The sequence below is a fragment of the Suncus etruscus genome, chromosome 15 (genome assembly GCF_024139225.1).
Source record: "Suncus etruscus isolate mSunEtr1 chromosome 15, mSunEtr1.pri.cur, whole genome shotgun sequence".
Classification (NCBI taxonomy): Eukaryota; Metazoa; Chordata; class Mammalia; order Eulipotyphla; family Soricidae; genus Suncus; species Suncus etruscus.
In genome coordinates this window covers 13410995-13434459 of record NC_064862.1, presented here as the reverse complement: position 1 = coordinate 13434459, position 23465 = coordinate 13410995, and the positions used below count along the sequence as shown (strand labels likewise).

At 37.6% G+C, this 23465-nt stretch overlaps 1 protein-coding gene across 1 annotated transcript in view; it reads right to left on the bottom strand.

The window, feature by feature from the left end:
- UTRN (utrophin) overlaps nucleotides 1–23465 on the bottom strand; it is a 576171-nt gene that overhangs the window by 375716 nt on the left and 176990 nt on the right. The window contains 6 exon segments of the mRNA XM_049789386.1: nucleotides 5707–5916; nucleotides 7211–7356; nucleotides 9458–9638; nucleotides 9807–10048; nucleotides 15800–15887; nucleotides 20697–20820. Of these exon segments, the coding sequence (XP_049645343.1) occupies nucleotides 5707–5916; nucleotides 7211–7356; nucleotides 9458–9638; nucleotides 9807–10048; nucleotides 15800–15887; nucleotides 20697–20820 (991 nt within the window).

Sequence of the window (23465 nt, the reverse complement as noted above, 5' to 3'; positions counted from 1 at the left end):
ATAAAAAAAATCATATAGAATGACCAAGTGGGTTTCATCCCAGGGAGACAAGCATGGTTCAATATAAGCAAATCAATCAACATCATACAACACATCAGTAAATGGAAGGATAAAAACCACATGATCATTTCAATTGATGCAGAGAAAGCATTTGACAAAATCCAACAACCATCATGATGAAAACCCTCAATATAATAAGTTTGGAAGGAACCTTCTTCAAGATAGTAACAACTATCTACAAAAAGCCCACAGCCAATATCATTCTTAATGAAAAAAATTTGAAAACGTTCCCATTGGGCCAAAGAGATAGCATGGAGGTGGGGCATTTGCCTTGCATGCTGAAGGATGGTGGTTCAAATCCCAGCATCCCATGTGGTAACCCGGAGCCTGCCAGTAGCAGTTTCTGAGAGCATAGGGCTAGGAGTGGCCCCTGAGTGCTGTCGGGTGTAACCCAAAAATAAAATAAAATAAAATAAAACATTTCCGTTACAGTTAGGCACTAGGCAAGGCTGTCCACTGTTTCCACTCTTGTTCAACATAGTTTTAGAAGTCCTAGGAATAGAAATCAGACAGGAGAAGAGAATTAAAGAAATCCAAATGGGAAAAGAGGAAGTCAAACTATTTCTATTTGCAGATGACACGACGATATACATCAAAGACCCTAAAGAATCTACAGAAAAGTTCCTTGAAGCAATAAACCAAAGCAAACAATAAAACAATAAACTCTGGCTACAAAGTCAATACACAAAAAACAATAGCACTCCTTTATACAAATAACTCAGCTTTTTGTGACATCAGGCTGGGAAAATCTACGACTGCCCAGTGGTTCCCGACTGTGAGAAACTATGAGTGTTGCCTGTGCATGTTTTTCCACTATCCTGTCTCCTGAACCCCTTGGGAGTGGGCCGAAAAGGGCCCAGAAAAATAGCTCTCCTAGAGGCTCCTACAAGGGCAGGAACGCCAAGGAAATGTGTCCGACTATGAAAACCAGCTACCTGCAGTATTCTGCAGAAAGTCAGGACCCCTGATTGTGACATCAGGCTGGGAAAATCTACGCCTGCCCAGTGGTTCCCGACTGTAAGAAACTGTGAATGTTGCCTGTGCATGTTTTTCCATTATCCTGTCTCCTGAACTTCTTGTGAGTGGGCCGAAAAGAGCCCAAAAAAATAGCTTCGCAGCCGTGCACTCTCTCTAACCAATGAACCCCACCACAACAAGCAGGAAAAACCACACTACAAGCGTGACAATGGGAAAACCTCACAGGCAAACACCATGCACAGAGAATGAAGATGTTATTGCAGATGACCTAAGAAATTCCAACTATCTGGTTAACCTCTCGGATAAGGAGTTTAGAATGGAAATATGAAAGATGTTTGTAGAACTCAAAGAAATCATAGATCGATCTGAACAGAACACAAAGACAGAAATCAGAAAACTCCAAACTGAAATAACAGATCTGAAAAACATGGTAGCTCAACTGAAAAACTGTTACCCTCTCAAGCAGGGTAACAGCAGCTGAAGACAGAATCAGCGTGCTGGAGGATGAGATGCAGAAAAACTCAACACAGCAGAAGAAATTGGAAAAAAAAACCTTAAGAAAAACAATCAGACAATGGAAAAAGTACTCAAGAAATGTGAACAGATGAAAATAGAAGTCTTTGATAAACTCAACAGAAACAACATAAGAATCATTGGAGTCCCAGAGGCCCAGAGGAGATCTCCAGGAAAAATCAACTGTCAAAGACATCATCAAAGACATACTCCCAGAGTTAAAGACTACATGCAATCAAATCCTGCATGCCCAAAGAGTACCAGCTAAAAGAGACCCAAAGAAAAACACCCCAAGACACATCCTTGTTACAATGACAAATCCCACGGATATAGAATACTAAAAGCAGCAAGATCAAAAAGGAAAATTACATTCAAAGAAGCATCCCTAAGACTTAGAGTAGACATATCACAAGAAACTCTCAAGGCCAGAAGACAGTGGTGGGATAAGGTCCAAAACTCATTCTTGATAAAAAAAAAAAAAAAACTCTCAGCAAGATGGGAATGAAAGGAACCTTTCTCAATCTAGTTAAAGCCATATACCACAAGCCAATGGCAAATATTATCCTCAATGGAGAAATACTAAAAGCCTTCCCTCTAAATTCTGGTACAAGACAAGGCTGTCCACTCTCACCACTCCTCTTCAACATAGTATTGGAAGGGCTTGCTATAGAGATCAGGCAAGAAAAAGATACAAGGAAATCCAGATAGGAAAGGAAGAAGTCAAGCTCTCATTGTTTGCAGATGACATGATACTCTCCTTAGAAAACCCTAAATACTCTACCAAAAAGCTTCTATAAACAATAGACTCATATAGCAAGGTGGCAGGCTACAAAATTAACACACAGAAATCAATGGTCTTTTTGTACACCAATAATGATAGGAAGAGACGAACGAAGAAAACTATAAAGCCCTGCTCCAAGAAATAAAAGAGGACATGCGGAAATGGAAACACATACCCTGCTCATGGATAGGCAGGATTAACATCATTAAAATGGCAATACTCCCCAAAGCATTATACAGATTTAATGTGATTCCTCTAAAGATACCCATAACATTCTTCAAAGAAGTGGATCAAACACTTATGAAGTTCATCTGGAACAATAAACGCCCTCGAATAGCTAAAGCACTTCTAGGGAAAAAGAAACTGGGAGGCATTACTTTTCCCAAGTTTAATCTGTACTAGAAAGCAATAGTTATCAAGACAGCATGGTATTGGAATAAAGACCCTCAGATCAGTGGAATAGGCTTGAGTTCTCAGACAATGTTCCCCAGACATACAATGACCTAATCTTTGGCAAAGGAGCAAGAAATCCTAAGTGGAGCAGGGAAAAGCTCTTCAACAAGTGTTGCTGGCAGAACTGGTTAGCCACTTGCAAAAAGGTGAATATAGACCCCCAGTTAACATCATGTATGAAGGTAAAATCCAAATAGATTAAAGACCTTGATATCAGACCTGATACCATAAGGTATATAGAACAACACGTCAGTAAAACATTCCATGACATTGAGACTAAAGGCATCTTCAAAGAGGAAACTGCACTTTCCATACAAGTGGAAGCAGAGATAACAGATGGGAATACATTAAGCTGAGAAGCTTCTGCACCTCAAAAGAAATAGTGCCCAGATACAAGAGCGACCCACCATCTGAGAGAAACTATTTACCCAATACCTATCAGATAAGGGGCTAATATCCAAAATATACAGGGCATAGACAGAACTTTATAAGAAAAAAACATCTAATCCCATTAAAAAATGGGGAGAAGAAATGAACAGACACTGATAAAAAAGAAATACAAATGGCCAAAAGGAACATGAAAAAATGCTCCTTATCACTGATCATCAGAGAGATGCAAATCAAAACAACGATGAGATACCATCTCACACCACAGAGATTGGCACACATCACAAAGAATGAGAACAATCAGTGCTGGCGGGGATGTGGAGAAAAAGGAACTCATCCACTGCTGGTGGGAATGCCGTCTAGTCCAAACTTTCTAGAAAGTGATATGGAGATTCCTCCAAAAACTGGAATTTGAGCTCCCATTCAACCCAGCTATTCCACTCCTTGGGATATACCCTAGGAACACAAGAATACAATACAAAAACCCCTTCCTCACACCTATATTTATTGCAGCACTATTCACAATAGCCAGGCTCTGGAAACAACCAAGATGCCCTTCAACAGATGAATGGCTAAAGAACTGTGGTACATATACACAATGGAATATTATGCAGTCGTCAGGAGAGATGAAGTCATGAAATTTTCCTATACATGAATGTACATAGAGTCTATCATGCTGAGTGAAATAAGTCAGAGGGAGAAAGAGAGACTCAGAATAGTCTCACTCATCTACGGGTTTTAAGAAAAATAAAAGTCATCTTTGCAACAATCTTCAGAGACAATGATTGGAGGGCTGGAACTTCCAGCTCACTTCATGAAGCTCACCACAAAGAGTGATGAGTGCAGTTATAGAATAACTACACTGAGAACTTATAATCATGTGAATAAATGAGGGAACTGGGAAGCCTGTCTAGTGTACAGGTGGGGGTGGGGTGGGATGGAGGGAGATTTGGGACATTGGTGGTGGGAATGTTGCACTGGTGAAGGGGGTGTTCTTTACATGATTTGTAATCATATATTTGTAATACATATATTTGTAATACATATATTTGTAATCAAGATGTTTAATTAAAGAAAAAAAGGAAAAGAACAAATAACTCAGAGGAGAAAGAGATTAAAGAGTCTATCTTATTTAAAATAGTGTCCAAAACTTCCACATACCTAGGAATCAAGCTAATAAGAGAGGTAAGAGACCTATACCAAGAAAACTTCAAAACACTTCAGAAAGAAATTGAAGAAGATCTAAGAAAATGGAAGAACACTCCATACTTAAGGTTGGAAGAATAGATATCATCAAAACGACCATCTTACCTAAACTAACTGGTTTCATTAGTACCATGCACACACATCCTTCATCTTTAGCTTCCTGCAGGCAATTTCATGAAACTGTCTATTGATGCCAGAGCTTTCTTTCATATTTACTGCCCACTCTAGTTCCACTTTGCAAGATCTTTTCACTATAGTTTCAAGTCTATTAGTTCCAATTCTATCACATATTCTCTTAGCTTTAACGATAAGGATCATTTTCATATATTCTTATCTTCATTTTTAAATCTTGATGTGTTTTTAGCTATGTTCTTTACACAACTACTCCTGAAGTCTTAAATCCAAGTCTATATTATACATAAAGAGCCTGAATGAGAGATGTAAACTAAAGACATACAGATGATATAACACTAGTTCTAATTTTAATATACTTTCATTTTCACTCATTGAAATTTATTGTTAAAATGCCTTTTCTGAACCAAACACCATTCTAGAAATATACCTTGGGAAATTGCTGTGGGAAAAGAAAAAAACCCTACATAAGGAAATAAAGGGGACACTGTGGTGCAACTGAGAGCAGGGAACATTCTTCATCTACAATGTTCTTTTAGAAAAAAGATCATTTGAAATGCCTACTTTTCCAGCATTCCCAAAGGCAAAACGTTAAAAGCTCAGATAATTTTTAATGAGACTTTTCACTTTCTTTTTATGACCTTACATGTATCCCTTCCTCAGGAACTTTATCATTGCCTTATCTGTTGACATTAGTAAAGGCCCCTGTTTCTGAATTGCTGTGTTCCTTGTATTACTTACTTTGCTAAAGTGAAAATATTTGTCTAGTTCTGGTCTTTAACTTCCATTACCTAAGCCATAAAAAAAAAAAAAAAACACCTTCAAGGACTTGTCTTTGGCTACTCCTGGGAAAACTTCACCCTCTGAGCAAGTTACCTGTTATTTATTTCATCCTGGGCCTGTAGGTCAAGCAGTCTCCTCATTCCAATATTATTCTGACCATATAGACCCATTTTATCTTATCCTTAAGATTCACTGTATTTCTTGGTAGATAGACAATGTAGCCAAGATAAAAGACAATACATGTGTTTCCCATTAAATCTATGCCTTTGGTAAGCAAGTTAGAAGTCTCAACTAAGTACATTAAAATGTGAAACTAGGAAGATTGCAAAATGCTCAAATAATAGATAGTTGCATCTACATAATTACTGTTTAACCTGCAATGCAGTTAAACTCCTAATGCTCTCAGGATTTACCTCAAAAGCCCTGAGTTTGGGAGTAATTTCTTCAAGCAAATGCAAATCTTTGGAAACCTTCATCTTCACTTTGTTCCACTTTGCTTGGGCATCATCACATTCTTTCTTTAGTCTTTCTAAATCAGGAGAAACATGTTTCTGCAAAGTTTTCATTTCTTCTGTAAGTTTAGATATCAGAGGTTTTTGGCTCTCAAGGATTTCATCGAGGGCCTGCAAAAAATTTTAATATTAAAACATGCACAGTTTTCTGTATACAAGTTATTTTTAAAAAACATTTCACAGAGTTGAACCTTCATTACCTAATATAGTCCATACAATATTGATTTATAATGATGTGCATTAGAAACTTACATGTCATAATACAATAATACTTGAACAAAAATTAATCAAAATTAAAATAATTTAAGAAAATTTTCAAAACATACATTATCAAAAAAAACTATTATTAAAAGTTCTGGGGCATGGGGCCGGGAAGGTGGCGCTAGAGGTAAGGTGTCTGCCTTGCAAGCGCTAGCATAGGACGGACTGCAGTTCGATCCCCCGGTGTCCCATATGGTCCCCCAAGCCAGGGGCGACTTCTGAGCGCATAGCCAGGAGTAACCCCTGAGCGTCAAACGGGTGTGGCCCAAAAAACATACCAAAAAAAAAAAAGTTCTGGGGCCAGAGAGATAGTACAGCAAGTAGGGTACATGGATTGCTCATATGGCTTTTGAACCCCAGCACCACTTATGAGTCTGCACCCACCTCCCATGCACTGCCAGGAGTGATCCCTGAGTTCAATCAGGAGTAAGCCCTGAGTACCACCAGGCCACCAGGTGTGGTCCACACTCCACAAAATGTTAGTTTTCGGGCCCAGAGAGATAGCACAGCGGCGTTTGCCTTGCAAGCAGCCGATCCAGGGCCAAAGGTGGTTGGTTCGAATCCCGGTGTCCCATATGGTCCCCGTGCCTGCCAGGAGCTATTTCTGAGCAGACAGCCAGGAGTAACCCCTGAGCACCGCCGGGTGTGGCCCAAAAACAAAACAAAACAAAAAAAAAAATGTTAGTTTTCCCTTCATATGTTTCTTGTGGACCAGATATATTAGAAATTTTCGGTGGTGATCTCTTTTTTATTTGATGAAATAGTGAAAAACCATATATAAAGTACATGGTTTATATATCTATAAAACCTAAAATCAGAGAAGCATTGATCTTCAATAAATGAAATGAAGGACACAGAAACTCAACCAAATTCTTAATTTTATTATGGTATTTTGAAAAAATATTAAAAGGTTGAGAACTTTATGCTAATAATAAGAAAATAATATGATGGAATTTTTGTTTAGCAAAGTATTTAAGATTTTTTCATTAAGTTAGGGGTCCTAGAAAAGTAACTAATCTTCAAATTATAAGGGCCTCTGATCCATTTTAAAAGAAATGACTACTATTGCTGAAAACATATTTCAAAGCTGAGATATGAGACATTAGCAATGATTCTAACTCCTAGGATCAAAAATGGATATTACCTTGATTTCATGAAGGGCTTTCTCTGCTTTTGTAGGATCATTCAAGGCATTCAAAGACACCTGGGTCTTATTTTCTGATTCTTTTAGCACCTCTTTTAGTCTTTTCAAAGTTTCCAAATAAGCGTGTCCAGGCTGTATCTCCAGTTCTGTTTACCAGGTAAAAAAATTAGCAAAAACATTTTGAGAAAAATCACCTAATATAATAGTTCCATTAATGCCATAACATGTGCCTTTAATCGTCCATGAGATTTTAAATTTCATCACTAAATGTTGAAAGGGTCTCTGCTAGCTACTAAGTTGTTACTTTTGCAATTCTGAGTCAGATGGTGACTTCCTATTATAGGACGTTGACATGTGAAATATTAACCAGCTCATGATTATGACTCTTCATTTCATCATGATGAAAATGTCTCTCTGAAGATGGTACCATAATGTCCCTTTTGTCTCATATAATCTCTTCTAACTCTTGACAAAGTAAAATACAGACGAAATACAGACAAACAGAGATCCTCTTACACAATACTGCTATAAGCACAAACTTGTATATAAATTTCCACATACAGATTGGTGGCCATGATACAAGAACCCTTGAGCCAGGCTGCTGCAAGTCTACACTGAGAAAGAGAGATGCAAAGATGGAACCGTGTTTACTTCAGCTGGAAAGCAAAAAATCATAGACAAGGGCCACAAATGTAGCTCGTGATAAAGTGCCCGCTTAGACTGCACAAGGGAGATTGTGTGTCTGAACCCTCCATGCCTGACACCACAAAATAAAAGTTAGCGAATTAATAAGCAAATAAACAACATTTGCATGAAAGTAGCACTTGTGTGGAAAGAAAAAAACTCATCTGATGGAGCATGAAGAGGTGAGATCAATTAGCAGCAAAAAATAAAGAAATCAACTGCATTATTCAAAAGAACTGAAAGGAGAAACGATCCAAATGCCCAATGTTGAGTGAACAGATAAACAAAATTAGCCTAGGCTTACAATGGATTCTTCTTCACATTAGATAAGGTAGGAAGTTTTGACACACACACACACACACACAAGCATGGGGATGAACTTTACAGATGCTGTTCAGTTAAAGTGACCCAGTAAGTAAAAATAATAGCAATATATACCCTATATTTCCAGTTAAGTAAGGTACTGCAAAGAGTCAAACTTATGGAAACAGGAAGCGGAATGACAATTTCTGGGGTTAGAGGCAGCAGGAAATGGGAGCTGTTGCTGTTTAATTGGGCAAAGCCTTTCCGTTTCAGAAGATAAAAGTTCTGCAGACTAGTTGTACAACCATGTGAAAATTCTGAACACTACCAAATTGTACTTAAAATGACTGTAACCAATAAAAACTATAATAGTAAATTAATTTTCTGTGTAAAAGCCGATATATTCCAGCTGCCAATCAATCATGTATCAAAATTGAAAAGCATGTTTTGTCAACATAAATTGGGAAAAAGTGGTACTCAGACACTTTATGTATTGAATGGATTTTTTTGCACAACTGATACTAAATTTTCTAAGAAAAAATACTTCTGCCTTTGCTTTCCATGCCCACACCCTGATTCCAATTCCAATAAGTCATTGGGCCACCTACAATGGGAGCTAGAATAGTTTGTCAGCATTCACAACTCACAGCATTACATTATACAATACAATTCCTGATGTAAGCAATGACTAGGGAGAAAATAAAGAATTTTGCATCTGAGAGATAAACTTTCAAAATCTTAGCAGTGAATTCCCCAAAATCATTTCACTCCTAAAATAAAAAAAATTTTTTTAAATGTTTCAGATTTTGAGATAGGAGCATTATTTTTTAAAGGGGATAGTAATACTAAAATTTAAAGTCTTTGAATAAACAATTTAGTGAGTACAGAAAAAATTATTTGCCTTGCACAAAAGCAATACAGGTTCAATCCCCAACACCATCAACACCAATGGCTGTCCAGGGACTACCATTAATAATCCCAGAGTGCAGAGCCAGTTATAAGCCCTAAACACAGGTATGACCCAACTTCTTTCTCCATTCCAAAAAACTCCAAGAAAATCATTATGGGTTATTAACATGATTTTAGATCCTATAAAAGATGTTTGTAACTTTACAAAGAAGCTGGAATCTAATAAATAATATTGAACACTGGGCACAGAGCAAAACAGTGAGACTATTGCAAAATTGGCAAGAGAACTACATGTCTAACTACCGGGCGTGACTTTTTAAAGACATGAACATCATATAAGAATGAGTTTACCATCCTCCAGCTGTTTCTGATGATCCTCTAAATCATGTTGCACAGCTTGATAGTGAGTGAGAAAATTCTCAAAAGCCGGTTGAACAAAATCAGGAACAGAGGCCTGAGACTTCAGAGCTGAGCAGTTTGCACGCACCAGTTCAATTTGAGGGTGAAGTTCAAGGAGATGAGTCAATTCTTGCTATGAAAGAAAAAAAAAAAAACATGGTCACAAAAGTCCCTGAAGGCAAGCTATCCTCACAGAGTGAATCAGAGGAGAATCATCCCCAAGTCCAAGCTATAAGTTACAGAGACTAAAATCAGAACTAGGCATAGCATGTTTAGATATCCAAGTGACTGGCTGTTGTACCTGACACGAATCCTTCACACTAGCCAAGGACTTCTGGGAGGCTTCTGCCAAGGGAGTTTGTCTGAGCCATTCCTCCTTTGCCCTCACGATTTTGTCAAGCTCATCAAGTTGCTTAAAGTAACTGTTGATATCTTCTTGTAGCTGAATCTCTCTTGCCAGGTCTTCCAAACGCTGAGATAAACTCTTCCATTCTGACAAGACTTTCTCCAGCACATTTTTTATTTCTTCACTGGGAAGATCTTCTACATGCACATATGAAAAACAAGCAGATGATTCAAGCATTATGACAAAACATGCTCTGGCTTTGCTCTTTCAAATTATTATGAATTTGATATAATAATAATATGAGACAATCTCACAACCATCTGAATTCCTTTCTATAATACAACATAATATACTGAATATTAAAAAATATTAAAAAAATAATGGTTGAATTGCTCATCCATCCTATACAGTCCATTGCTTATCTTTCTGTTCTCACTTGCTTATCTCTATGTTTCTACTTTTTCCAGTCTGGAGAAGTCCATTCTACAGAATCATATAAATTACAAAATAACTGCCCAAAATGCCAAATGCTAGGAGCAAGCTTGTATATATAGGACTACAAAATCTAAAATAATAAATAAAATTACTAGTTCTTTAAAATTACAAGCATAGGGATTCTGGACAGCATTGTGTGAAAAGGGTGGACATTAGCTTCTTTACTGAGTAAGAAAGCAATGAAGTCACTGGGTGAGCATGCAGACATGTAATCAAAATCCAGGACAATGATTGAGCCAGAAAATTCATCCTTATAAAAACAAAAGGTCACTAACAATTCAGAGATGGAGCAATTTAAAAACTTTCTGTAACATTTTGGTACCTCTGAAAATTAAAAGTGCAAACATGACAGTATAATATGAGTATTTCACCCATGTGAGCTGCTGAGACCCAGAGTCCACCATCATGCAGAAACTAGAATATTTGACTCAAGCAAAACAGTCACACTGTGGCGCCCTGCATTCTAAACAAGGAGGGGAGCCATTTTATAAGGCCCACATATTAGACTTCTCTTTCTCAGCCTAAATTTCCATTAACATCACCCAGAGCTACCTGGCCCTACCAAGTAGCCTATCTGGAAAGGACACATGGGAGCAGTAGGAAGTTATCCTACACAATAGCCAGTCATTTTATTTTTTTCTATATAAAAATCTTTATTTAAGCACCATGATTACAAACACTATTGTAGTTGAGTTTCAGTCATAAACAGGACACCCCGTTTCACCAGTGCAACATTCCCACCACCAATGCCCCCGCTACAGCTAATCATTTTAAAGATCATCAGAACCTAGAACCTCACTCAGCCCCTCCCTGTATAAACTGATTTTTGATCTTGGGTGAGGCTGTCTTCTCTGGGAGCAGTACGGGGATTGTGGCTGATGGAATAAAGTTTTTTTTGTTTTGCTCTACTTCAATTGTATAGTTTGTTTTGCTTTACTTCAATTGTCTTACTTCAATTGTCTTTACTTCAATAGTCTTGTGCTTTGATTCTGGACGTTATCAATACCACGGTCCAAATTCAATTATCCCTATTATCCCTATTAATAGGGTTCATAAACAAAACAAATTTCCATTTTCCTGACAAACTATCAGAGCAATAAAGACTGAGGCTGTACATGTGCAGAATCATTTCTATTCAAAGTATGCAAAAGAGGAGCTGAAGAGATAGCACAGCGTTAAGCATTCGCCTTCTATGCAGAGGGACCTGGTTTGATTCCCAGAATCCAATATGATCCCCGGAGCCTGCCAGGGACGATTTCTGTGTGCAGAGCCAGGAGTGACCCCTGAGTCCTGCTGGGTATAACCCCCAAATCAATCAATCAATCAATAAAGTTTGAAAAAAAAGTGCAAAAAATAAAGTGACTTCATTTCTACAACAGGGAAATGGATACTAAATGAGAAAGAAAACTAACGGGGTAAATAAAAATTTGGAGATGGGAACTGGTCAACACACACCTAGAATAATGATGGTACCTGCAATAGATGCCAAAAAAAGCAGAAACTAATCCTTCCATTGTTTTTTCATTACTGACATTATTTCACAATTCACTTAGAATTTTTGTTTCTTCAGGGTCTTTTGTTTGTTTGTTTGTTTTTGTTTTTGTTTTAGGGCCACATCTAGTGTGATTAGGATTTACTCCTGGCTCTGCATTCAGGGATCATCCCATATAATCAATCCCCTGATGTGTTCAGGGGACTATATGAAGTGCCAGAGAGAGAATGCAGATCTGTGGTATACAAGGCAAATTGCCACCCACTGTACTATCACATTGACTTCACAGTTCACTCATTTTAAACCTTACAACCAGTTTTCAAAACTTAAACCTCCACTCTGTAAAGCCTCTGACATGCAAATTTTGAAGTGGACCAATGTAACATGAAAACAAATTTTGTTTCTTAAAAGGGAAATTGTTCATTATCAATAACAGGCTAATTTGGTCCCTAGAGGGAAGTTACAACATTCTGATTTGTTCAGTACCCAATTCTTATTTGACTCATCAAAAGACCAAATCTATCATCAATCATTGCACTGATTACCCTGATCACCTTAATTACAAAATATTATCCTGATTACAAAAGCAGTTGTAAACATAAGAAAACACTCTCTGTCACTCTCACTTGATTTTACTTTGATTCTATCATTACTGAAATAAAAATATATTTACAAAACTTGGAATATAATGTAACTGCAAGGGATGATAAAATCTTGCAATTGGCTGCAACCTGGTTTAAACTAGAAGATACAATGACTAAATAAAAAAATGGCATGCAATGGACATATACATATGCTATGTATGTATATATACTATCTAAAATAATTAATCAACATATTTTGAACCATATGAAAACATAATTTAAAGATTTGAATGTCATTTTTCTCAGGGGCATATATTTACAACAGAATATTTTTCTGCTATGAAAATAGTATTTTGCATTCTGCCTCAATTTAGATAAAATGGGAAGGTTTTTGTTTTTGTTTTGTTTTGTGTGTTTTGTTTTGGACCACACCCAATGGCACTCATGGATTACTCCTGGCTCTGCATTCAAAAAATGACTCCTAGCAGGCTCAGGGGGACATATGAGATGCCAGGGATTGAACCCGGATTGGCCACAAAAACTTAAGAAAGTGTTTGAAGGCAATTTAGAGCTTACTAGTAAATTTTTAGAGCTGCAGCTATTATTTTCTAGTTTCAAAATAGAATGCAATTTTTAGTTAATTTTAACACATCATGCCTAATAATTTATATTTTATATAATTTTATATAAAATCCACCAAAATTAACATGATGTCACATTTGTAAATCTGCATACATGTGTTATACTAAATAAATGCTTAATGATTTCAGATTTTTCAAAGAAGAAATACAGATGGCCAAAAGGCATAAAAAAAAATTCTTCACATCACTAATCACCAGGGAGATGATATAAATCAAAACAACTAATGAGATACCATCTCACACCACAGAGACTGGCACACACCACAAAGTACAAGATCAGTCAGTGCTGGCATAAATGTGGGGAGAAAGGGACTCTCATTTACTACTGGTGAAAGTGTATTATAGTCCAACCTTTCTGAAAAACAATATGGATATTCCTTAAAAAACTGGAAATTGAGCTTTCTTATGATCCAGCTATACCACTCCTAGAGATATCCCCTAGGAACACAAAAACACATTACAAAAATGCCCTCTGAACTCCTATGTTCATCACAGCACTGTTTATAATAGCCAGAATCTGAAGGCAACCCAGGAGCTCGACAAGAGATAAGTGGCTAAAGAAACATTGGTATATATACACAGTGAAATACTATGCAGCCATTGGGAAAAAATGAAGTCATAAAATTTGCTTACACATGGGTGTAAATGAGAGTCCCTGCTGAATGAAATGATCAGAGGGAGAGGGACAAATAAACTAATCTCAATCATTGGAGAGATATAAGAAAAATAAAAGACAGTGTGAAGATGATATCCAATAGAGATGAGGATTAGGAGGGCCAGTCCATGTAGGAAGCTTGTAACAAAGAACAGAGTGCAGTTAGATCAGAGAAGGGTCTAACATGAAAGGAATATTTATGATCGCCCTTTATAAGCAGTAGTGCAAACTACAATGTTATAAAAGAAAAGAGAGAGAGAGTAGAAAGAGAAAGAAGCAAAATGCCTGCACCAGAGGCAGTTGGGAGAGGGTGGGTGAGAGGGAAACTATAGTTGTAGTTGGCAGAAAATGTGCATTGGTGAAGATTCTATGTACAATCATGAACAACTTTATCTGTTAAAAATACCTTAGTATGGGGCCGGGCGGTGGCACTAAAGGTAAGGTGCCTGCCTTGCCTGCGCTAGCCTTGGACGGACCGCGGTTCGATCCCCCGGTGTCCCATATGGTCCCCCAAGCCAGGAGCAACTTCTGAGCACATAGCCAGGAGTAACCCCTGAGCGTTACTGGGTGTGGCCCAAAAACCAAAAAAAAAAAAAAAAAAACCTTAGTATGAACAACCTTGTAATGATGGTATTTAAATTAAAATATATAAATTAAAAACAATATAAACAAAGGAACAATTTCCTATGAAAACAAACCCTGAGATACTGTCAATAAAACTGAATCCTGCAGCTACTTCAGGAAAGAAGAGGAAAAGCTGTTTGGGACAATTGTAGAGGTTGTCCTTGATAGCCTTACTCTGCACACAGTCAACTTGGGTTTGAGACCTGGCATCCCATAATGTCCCTGAGCCTGTCAGGCATAATTCCTGAGTGCAGAGCCAGAAGTACCTCCTGAATATCATCAGGTGTGGCCCCAAATAAAAACAAAACCAAAAATAAAAAATCCTATGACTGGGAGAGGCCCGATGTGTATTCCACCCACCCCAAATACCATATATATGGTCCCTACCAAGAGAAAATGTTTTAAATTTGCAAAAACTGAAAATCATCAATGAGTTAAAATTTAGTATAAGCATACATCATTCATGGAAAAATATAGTTATAATTATTGGAGTTAATAATGACAAAGTTGACTAAACTGTTTGCTCTGTATATATTTATATTTTCCAGAAATCAAAAAATAAAATTACTAAAAACTACTTCTTTGCTGATTCTTTTCAAACAAATATTCCCAATTATCCCTTAGAGGTCTGTGACTGTTCAAAGTATTTGCCATCAGGGGAATAAGTAATGAGCTTACAATAAAGGACATTAAGTTATAGCAAATAAAGAAGTATATACAAAATTATCGTGTCAATTATCTGCTGACATCAGTGGAAATTATTTTAAGGAATTTATCTTAGTATAATTTGATTTATAAGTAATATCGCAATAATATTTTCTTCCTCTATCCTCCCTCACTTCAGATATGAATTTTAAATATTCTACAATAGAGTCAGGGGAATCAATTAAGTGGTGTCTTGCATGCTGTACACTAAGTACCATAAGATATGATTTTGGTAGACTTTGAGTACCAATAATAACAAGTATGACCTTGCTTATAAAAGAATTCTTAAGATCAGAGAGATAATACAGTGGGTAGAAAATCTGCCTTGCATGCAGTTGACCTGGGTTTAGTGGTCCCGGACAACCCATATGGTCACCCAAGTCCACAGGAGTCATTCCTGACTGCATAGTGTGATCCTTGAGCACCATCAGGTGTGGCACCAAAAGAAAAAAAAAGAATGAAAGAAAGAAAATGATCCTCTACGCTAGTAGATTTTAACTGTTTTGCTGAGGCACCACTGTTTCCTTTAAGTTCCCTAACCCTGTACAAAACGACGATTTGCTTTAATCTATTTCATATGATCAGTTTCAACATATGATTTTATTTGAAAAAACAATTTCTACTGCCTATAAAAGTAAAATCTAACCAACAATTAGGGTGGTAGACTATTAAAACAAATATTTTTTATTTGTTTCAAACTACAAATATTAATGTAACTGTCTAAAGAAAAATAAAAAATATTCAAGTCTCACCTTTTTTCATTTGCTCCAAAAGACTCTGTCCTATTACATTTAATTCTTCCAATCTGGCATTTTTTTCTGATTGTTCTTTTTCTAATCTCTGGAAATAAAGTATCAATATTAGAACACTGAAAATTTTCTTCTCAATATAATTTTAAAAAGCTATTTAATGAGCATATATAATGACTTACCATATTTTCTTAAGTTTTACAATCAAAGTTTCCCTAATCCATGCAAATCTTCATATCTCAGAATATGCTTCAATTTTAAAAGGTAAATTTAACCATGCAGTATAAGAGTTTGGGATTATTTTCAATGAAAACTAAGCACACTAAAATTCTGAGTTCAGATTAACAGAGTAAAATTTAAATCGTGTTTTGACTAAAGATGTCAATTCACCTATATAGCCTTGGTATGCTACACCATAAATTGAATCAAATGAACTAGTAAATGATATTACTTATAATAATTTAATAAAACAGAAGGAAAAGTTTGAGCCTCCAAATCATTTTTGGACCTTGCAATTAAGGATTACTCATGGAAGTCCATGGAGGAACCATCTTAAGTTTTAGAAACCGAACCCAGGTTGGCTGTGTGCAAGACAAGCACCCTCCCACAATAGTATTATTTCAGCCCACATCCTTATTATTTTTAAATTTTAAATTAAATCCATGTTCTTATACATGCAAATTTCAAACACAAAATACTTAATATAACATTTATAAACATGACAGTATGTCTTAATGTTCAAATTAAAACATTTTGTTGGGCCGGGCGGTGGCGCTAAAGGTAAGGTGCCTGCCTTGCCTGCGCTAGCCTTGGACGGACCGCGGTTCGATCCCCCGGTGTCCCATATGGTCCCCCAAGCCAGGAGCGACTTCTGAGCGCATAGCCAGGAGTAACCCCTGAGCGTTACCGGGTGTGGCCCAAAAACCAAAAAAAAAAAAAAAAAAAAAAAACATTTTGTTTTTGTTTTTGTTTTTGGGCCACACCCTGTGACGCTCAGGGGTTACTCCTGGCTATGCGCTCAGAAGTTGCTCCTGGCTTCTTGGGGGACCATATGGGACGCCGGGGGATCGAACCGCGGTCCGTCCTAGGCTAGCGCAGGCAAGGCAGGTACCTTACCTCCAGCGCCACCGCCCGGTCCCAAATTAAAACATTTTGGTTTTTTTCTATTTGAGGAGAAACTCTTCATTTTAATGTTGATGTCTCTGTCATTTTGGTATTCTCAATGTCCCGATATTTTGAGAATAAGAAAAGGCAATATTTGTCCAGAATTAGTATAAACCAAGAAAAATGATGAACTTGAACACACGCACGCATGCACACACACTCCGGTTTGTGTGTTTTCATGAGTGTGTGTAGTCATAAATGTCTCCTACTCCCCAATAATAATTATTAAATACTACTCAAATAGCATTCATAATAAGGCAACCAATACTTTCAAATAAGTTACATTATTTCAACTAGAGAACCTAAAGAAAAATTTTACTTATAACTTCCATAGAAACAAACACTATAAAAAATTTCAGCAACTCAATTTTGAGCCATATAAACTTTAATAAGCCTAAGTAAAATAAGCATTTTGGTCAAAAAATAGGAAATACTAATGAGAGTCTGAGGTAGAATATTTCTTTTTGCTAAACTGATTATCAATACAAAAAGCCACCATCATAGTGAGGTTCTACTATATAGTGATTTCTACTTTATAGAAATTTATTTTTACTACTTTTTTGGCTGTGGTGCACTAGAAAATTTACACTCTAATACTACGTAAGTTTAGGTGGGGTATTCTTTCACTAAAACAAAATGAAACTGAACTTTTCCTAATTCATAAGAAAAATTCTAGTTGAAGGCAATAGTTGTTTTTGTTGTTGTTTTTTTTTTTTCTCCTTTACACTTGTCTAATCCAGGGGTGGCGAACACGCAGCTCTTGAGCTGCATGCGACTCCCGGCCAAAATGAATGCGGCTCTTTGCCTCTCATCATCATTTTGTATCCTGTGGCTCTTTGCCAAGTTTGCATTTTGTTCTGCTGCTTCTGAGGAGGGACCTCTGAGGAGAGATCTCCGAGCGCGGAATCCTGCCCCGTCTCCCATCCCTCGGAAACAACTGCACGGGCCAGCGAGCGGGGGACCCGTGTGGCACATGTTGGGTCACATCTTGCCGTGAGTTCTTAGTGTGGAGGACGCAGCACACCCTTACCGTCACTGAAGGATTTTGACCCGCACTCAAAATGGCAAAATGCAATATGTGTTTCATATATTATTGTGAAAATTATATGCTTTTGTGTGAGCGTTTGTCTGTTTTGGCAGGTCACTGCGTGGTGTGGCTCTCTGACTCTCACAGTTTAAAATTTTGGCTCTTTGTGTCGAACTTGTTCACCACCACTGGTCTAATCCTTTGGTACCTATTACTAGAATTGTCTTAAGCAAAATAAATGAATTTAAAAATAATAGGGAAAGGCAGAAGAATGTTCAATTCTGTCATAGAAACACATCTGTCCTTTTATTCACTCAAACATTAAAGCAAAAATATGCAGAAGTAAAATTGCTCCTAGATCATAAAGTAGAGAATTTAACTTATCAATATTAGACAGAACTTGATCCATGAAGATCAATGTTATTTTCTGATTCACTGCCACTTTAATGCTTTTGAGAATTGTGTTGTCAAATGACACTAACATCTTGTATTCACCTTTCAGAACTGTAAGTATATGAAATGATAGAAAACAAAACAGTTCTCATGTTTGCTTCTCTGAACAGTGCTCCAAGGTTATCATTCCTTCACATTTCCTCCTGCCACAGTCACCGTGCTCTCCTTCTATAATCTATAAACTTCAATGAGCACTGATCATACAAGGTTGGATGGGAAATTATCTCCACCTTCTAAGCATGCAGAGCAGGCATATAAACAAATGATGACATAATGCAATAAAGTCTTTCACAGAGGTCTGGCTGGAGCAACATGGTAATCAAGAGATGAATTACTTAATTCTTCCTAATAATTTCACCTAATGAGGTGAAAGAAGGCCTCCTCAAGAAGCAGCATTTTAGCAACACAGTCCAGAGGCTTAACAAAGAGGCATCCTGAGCAGAGACAACAGTCTAAGATGAAGGAAGAAAAGAGCAGAAGTCAGAAGGGCAGGCACCCTGGACTTATGTTAAGGAATGGGGATGACTGAGAGATAGAAAGAGGGCCTAGTTTAAAAAAATTTTGAGATTAATGGCTTATATTGCTATTAATAATGGTTTCACATGCATATAATTCCAATGCCACATACCAGTGTACCCTCCCCAGAGCTCACCAAGATCTGTCCCTACTAACCTACCTTTCCCCAACCCAAATGTTTGGCTCAGTTCTCCCATTATATTGCTTTGGGACTTACATTGCTATACTGTGTATCTTTCTGTGTATCTTTAAAATTGACATAAGAGAGAGAGAGAGATCTTTCTGCAACTATCTCTTTCCTTCTGACTAACTTCACTCAGCATGAAAATCTCTAGTTCTATCCATGTTGCTGAAAATTGCATAATTTTGTTCGAGTCATGTGGAAGGCTCTTGTTTGCTGTAGCATTATGGCATTTATCAATGGTCCCTACAGTGATGGAAAGCTATTAATAGCTACCTGAGAGAAATTTGATGACATATATATGTATTTATCTCTGTATATGCATATGCAAGTGTATTTATATATACATATATATGTATGTATGTAGAAGCTCACTGGTCACAGAAGCCAAGAGGATTATGAAAATTTAAGAAGGAAAAAGCAAATGCTGCTTATAAAGTATGTGTGATGAGAAAAGAAACATATTCTTTGTTTGAACTTTGATATCACAATCAATACTGATACCTTTAATGTACTGAAAATTAAATGAAGCAAAAAGCCTCAACTTCTCACCCTAACACTCTGATTGTCCAGAATCTGAACCTAAATTACCTGTTCAACCTTAACCAAACCCTCTACAAATTTTACATACAAGTTTGTTTTGTTTTGTTTTGGTTTGGTTTTTGGTTTTTGGGCCACACCCGGCGATGCTCAGGGGTTACTCCTGGCTGTCTGCTCAGAAATAGCTCCTGGCAGGCACAGGGGACCATATTAAGGAACAAATTAAAATATTTGCTCCAAGGGTCAAAACACACTAACCTACTTCATGTCTTTCTTCAGGGTGTCCCAGTTCCAGCTCTGAGCCCCTTTAGAATCCATCTCTCACTGCCTCTAGCTCTTCCTACTTTCTAACCATTGTCAACATATTACACATCATGTCAATGTTTCCAAAATCCTGTACCAATTCCAATGGAAATGGTTGATAACAGTATCAATATATTCTAGAAGGCCAACGAGTCCATGAAAAGATCTCAAAACCAGAGAAAAATCAGCCACACACATTATTAGAGTTTCCTGTCACTCCCTCCAAAACACTTAGAAGGAGACAGAATTGAAAAGCTAAATTCCCACCAGCTTTTAGTGTTAAGTCTGTGTTTTTACTTTTTTTTTTTTTAACTATATGTCTTCTCTAAAGACACTACATTGAAGACAATTTAAGATCTGAAATAGTTTCCTGTATTTGGAGAGTAAAATCTCTCAGGCATAAATTCATAAATTATTTGGTAAGAGATTAAGCTCACACAGTTATGAAACTAACCTCATATCTAAATCACCTTAGTGAAACACTCCTCCCTGTACATTTAAATGGTTAATAAAAAGAAAGAAAAACTCTTTCCTCACAGGGACCTGACCCCAGGCAGCTTGAATGTATTCAAATTTCCTATAATCTTCTAAGACTATCTTACAGCTTACATTTATTTCACAAGAAACCCTAAGATCACATCACATCCTTTTGCCAACAGCAAATCTATCCTGGTGAAATATTTTATTCACTAGAATACTTTTATTTTATATTTTACCTTCAACTTCTTTTTCACTTCTGAAGTTTCTTGCATCTTCTTAAACTCCTTTATCTCTGAGGCCTGAATGGTAGTCTTTGATTTCAAAATCCAGTTTAACAGCTCTGCACTCACTGCATCAAACCTGATTGGAAATGCATGTGTTACTACTGTCATTCATTTTCTTACCCGAGTTCCTTAGCTTAAACAAGAGAACCAGCAAAACAGACAACAGATGGCTTTCTAAATAATCTCTTCCATGAAAATCCTGACAATTCCCCAAAATAGTAACCATGCAAAATAAGACCACATATTTACATGTAAGGGATAGAAAATGGTGGGGGGAGTCAGCAAACACTTAAAGACAATCATTAAGTATGAAAGGATTTTTTTCAGCGTTATAAAAAATCACTTTTGGGCTAGAGAGATAGTACAGAATGTAAGGAACTTGCATTGCACATGCCTGACCTAGGTTTGATCCCCAGCACACGATTCTGGGACCCCAATTCCTACCAGGAGTGAACCCTGAGAGCCAGGAATAAGCCCTGAGCATTGGCAGTTATAACTCAGAAACAAAGACAAAAATGAACTCACTTTTGCTTTTACAAAGTCAAGTAGATAGTGAAAAGAAAAACAGACTTGGTTAGAGAACAGCAGAAATTAAGTACAAATATTCCTAAGCAATGCCTTCTTTAATTTAGTATGTAATGATTGAAAATTATCCATCAAGCACCAGACAGGACTCTTGATATGAAGGTATACATGGTCCCAGGCCTCTCTCAGACTTGTAAGGCCAACAAAAAGTTGTAGGTCTCAACAAAGAAATGAACCAGATGATAACTGAAATAAGCCAGCAGAAATAAGCCAGCTCGTATTCTGATAAGGAAGTGAGGCTTCCAAGAGCAGAAAAGGTGCATTGAAAAATAGTTTTCCTTACAAAGGGGGAACACTGAAATAATAGGACTACAATTTTTGTGCCTTGCAAGTAGTTAGGTGTGACATGAATACTGAGTCAAGAAGGGACAGATGACAATGGGGCAAAGAACCATGGAACCAGTTATTGGAAGACCCTCCAGGATGGATTAAGTAATATGAATTTAACAAAAGGGCAATTGAGAAGCAGTGAAGGGATTTAGGCACAGGATGACATGACTGTCTTTATTCTTCAGTGTACAAGGAAAAAAAAAAAGAATGAAGAGGAGGAAAGTGAGAGATAGGGGTATTAAGAGCCAAAACTGAGAGTGACATAGAAAAGGAGGAAAGTAGATGGAAAAGACTGGTCTAAACCCTGGTGAGAAAGAAAAAGAAAAAAATGGATTTTGATGGATACCAGGTGCACTAATTAATTTGTAGCTTTCACAAAAACCTTTGAAAGATTATCTTATGATTGGTCCTCTTAATGAAAGAATAAAGTCCAAGGATGTCTTACACAACTGCCTCATGCCACAAAGTTATTAAAGGTTTTGTTTTATTTTATTTTTTGCTTTTTTGGGGCCACATCCAGTGACACTCAGGGATTACTCCTGGCTATGCGCTCAGAAATTGCTCCTGGTTGGGGGACCATATGGGATGCCCGGTGATGGAACCTTTTCCTAGGTCAGCACATGCAAGGCAAACGACCTACCACTTGTGCCACTGCTCCAGCCCCAAACAGAGACACTCTGTCCTCTTAAATCTCCTCCACACATGATGTTTTAAAAACAACTGTGGATATATTTAGGTACTTTTATGTGAGCACAGACTGCTAGTTCCAATTTGGGGGGCTGGGGACTCCAAGGTTCCAAGGGTTTCAATGGAATTCTGAATATTTGTTTTTTTCATTATAAATTTCTTTTATGCTTTGTATAGTATTTTTGATTCTAAGCAAATGACTAGGGCTCTGAGTGTCACTGAAGCATCAATCCCCTCCTGTAATTTTAGCATCCAGCTTCCACTTAATTCTCAAAGAGAAGTCCATTAATAGATGGACCTCAGCACCCATCTGGCTCTCAGGTGAGGGCAGATGAATGATTCAAAAGCCACAAAACAGCAAAGAGTTCTGGCCTATTACCAGTTCTCCAGAGGAGAGAAAATAAGTATCTTTCCACCCTTGAAAAAAAAGAAAAAAAGAAGGCAATGAACTGCCCCCTATCAGAATCATGTTGTATCAACTGTGCTAAGCCCTTTTGTAGGGCTCACTTATCTGCTCAGACCACCTTTTTCTTTGGGGGGAAATTGGGTCAAGCCCAGTGGCACTCAGGGGTTACTGTTGGCTCTGCACTCAGAAATAGCTCCTAGCGAGGTCGGAGAGATAGCATGGAGGTAAGGTGTTTTCCTTTCATGCAGAAGGGCGGTGGTTCGAATCCCGGCATTCCATATGGTCCCCTGTGCCTACCAGGGGCGATTTCTGAGCCTAGAACTAGGAGTAACCCTTGAGCACTGCCCCAAAACCAAAAAAAAAAAAGAAAAAAAAAAGAAATAAATAGATCCTAGCAAGCTCAGGGGACCATATGGGATGCCAGGAATCGAAACACCACCCATCCTGGGTCAGCTGCATGCAAGTCAATCGCCCTACTGCTGTGTTATCTCTGACCCCACAACCCATTTTTAACATCAGTTATCAGAAGCTTCCACATCAGACTGAAAGGGTCTAGAAAGCATGTTACATTAAGGGGCCCGCGTGGTGACGCTAGAGGTAAGGCGTCTGCCTTGCCTGCACTAGCCTAGGACGGACTGTGGTTCGATCCCCCGGCATCCCATATGGTCCCCCAAGCCAGGATCGACTTTCATGCAGAAGGTCATTGGTTCGAA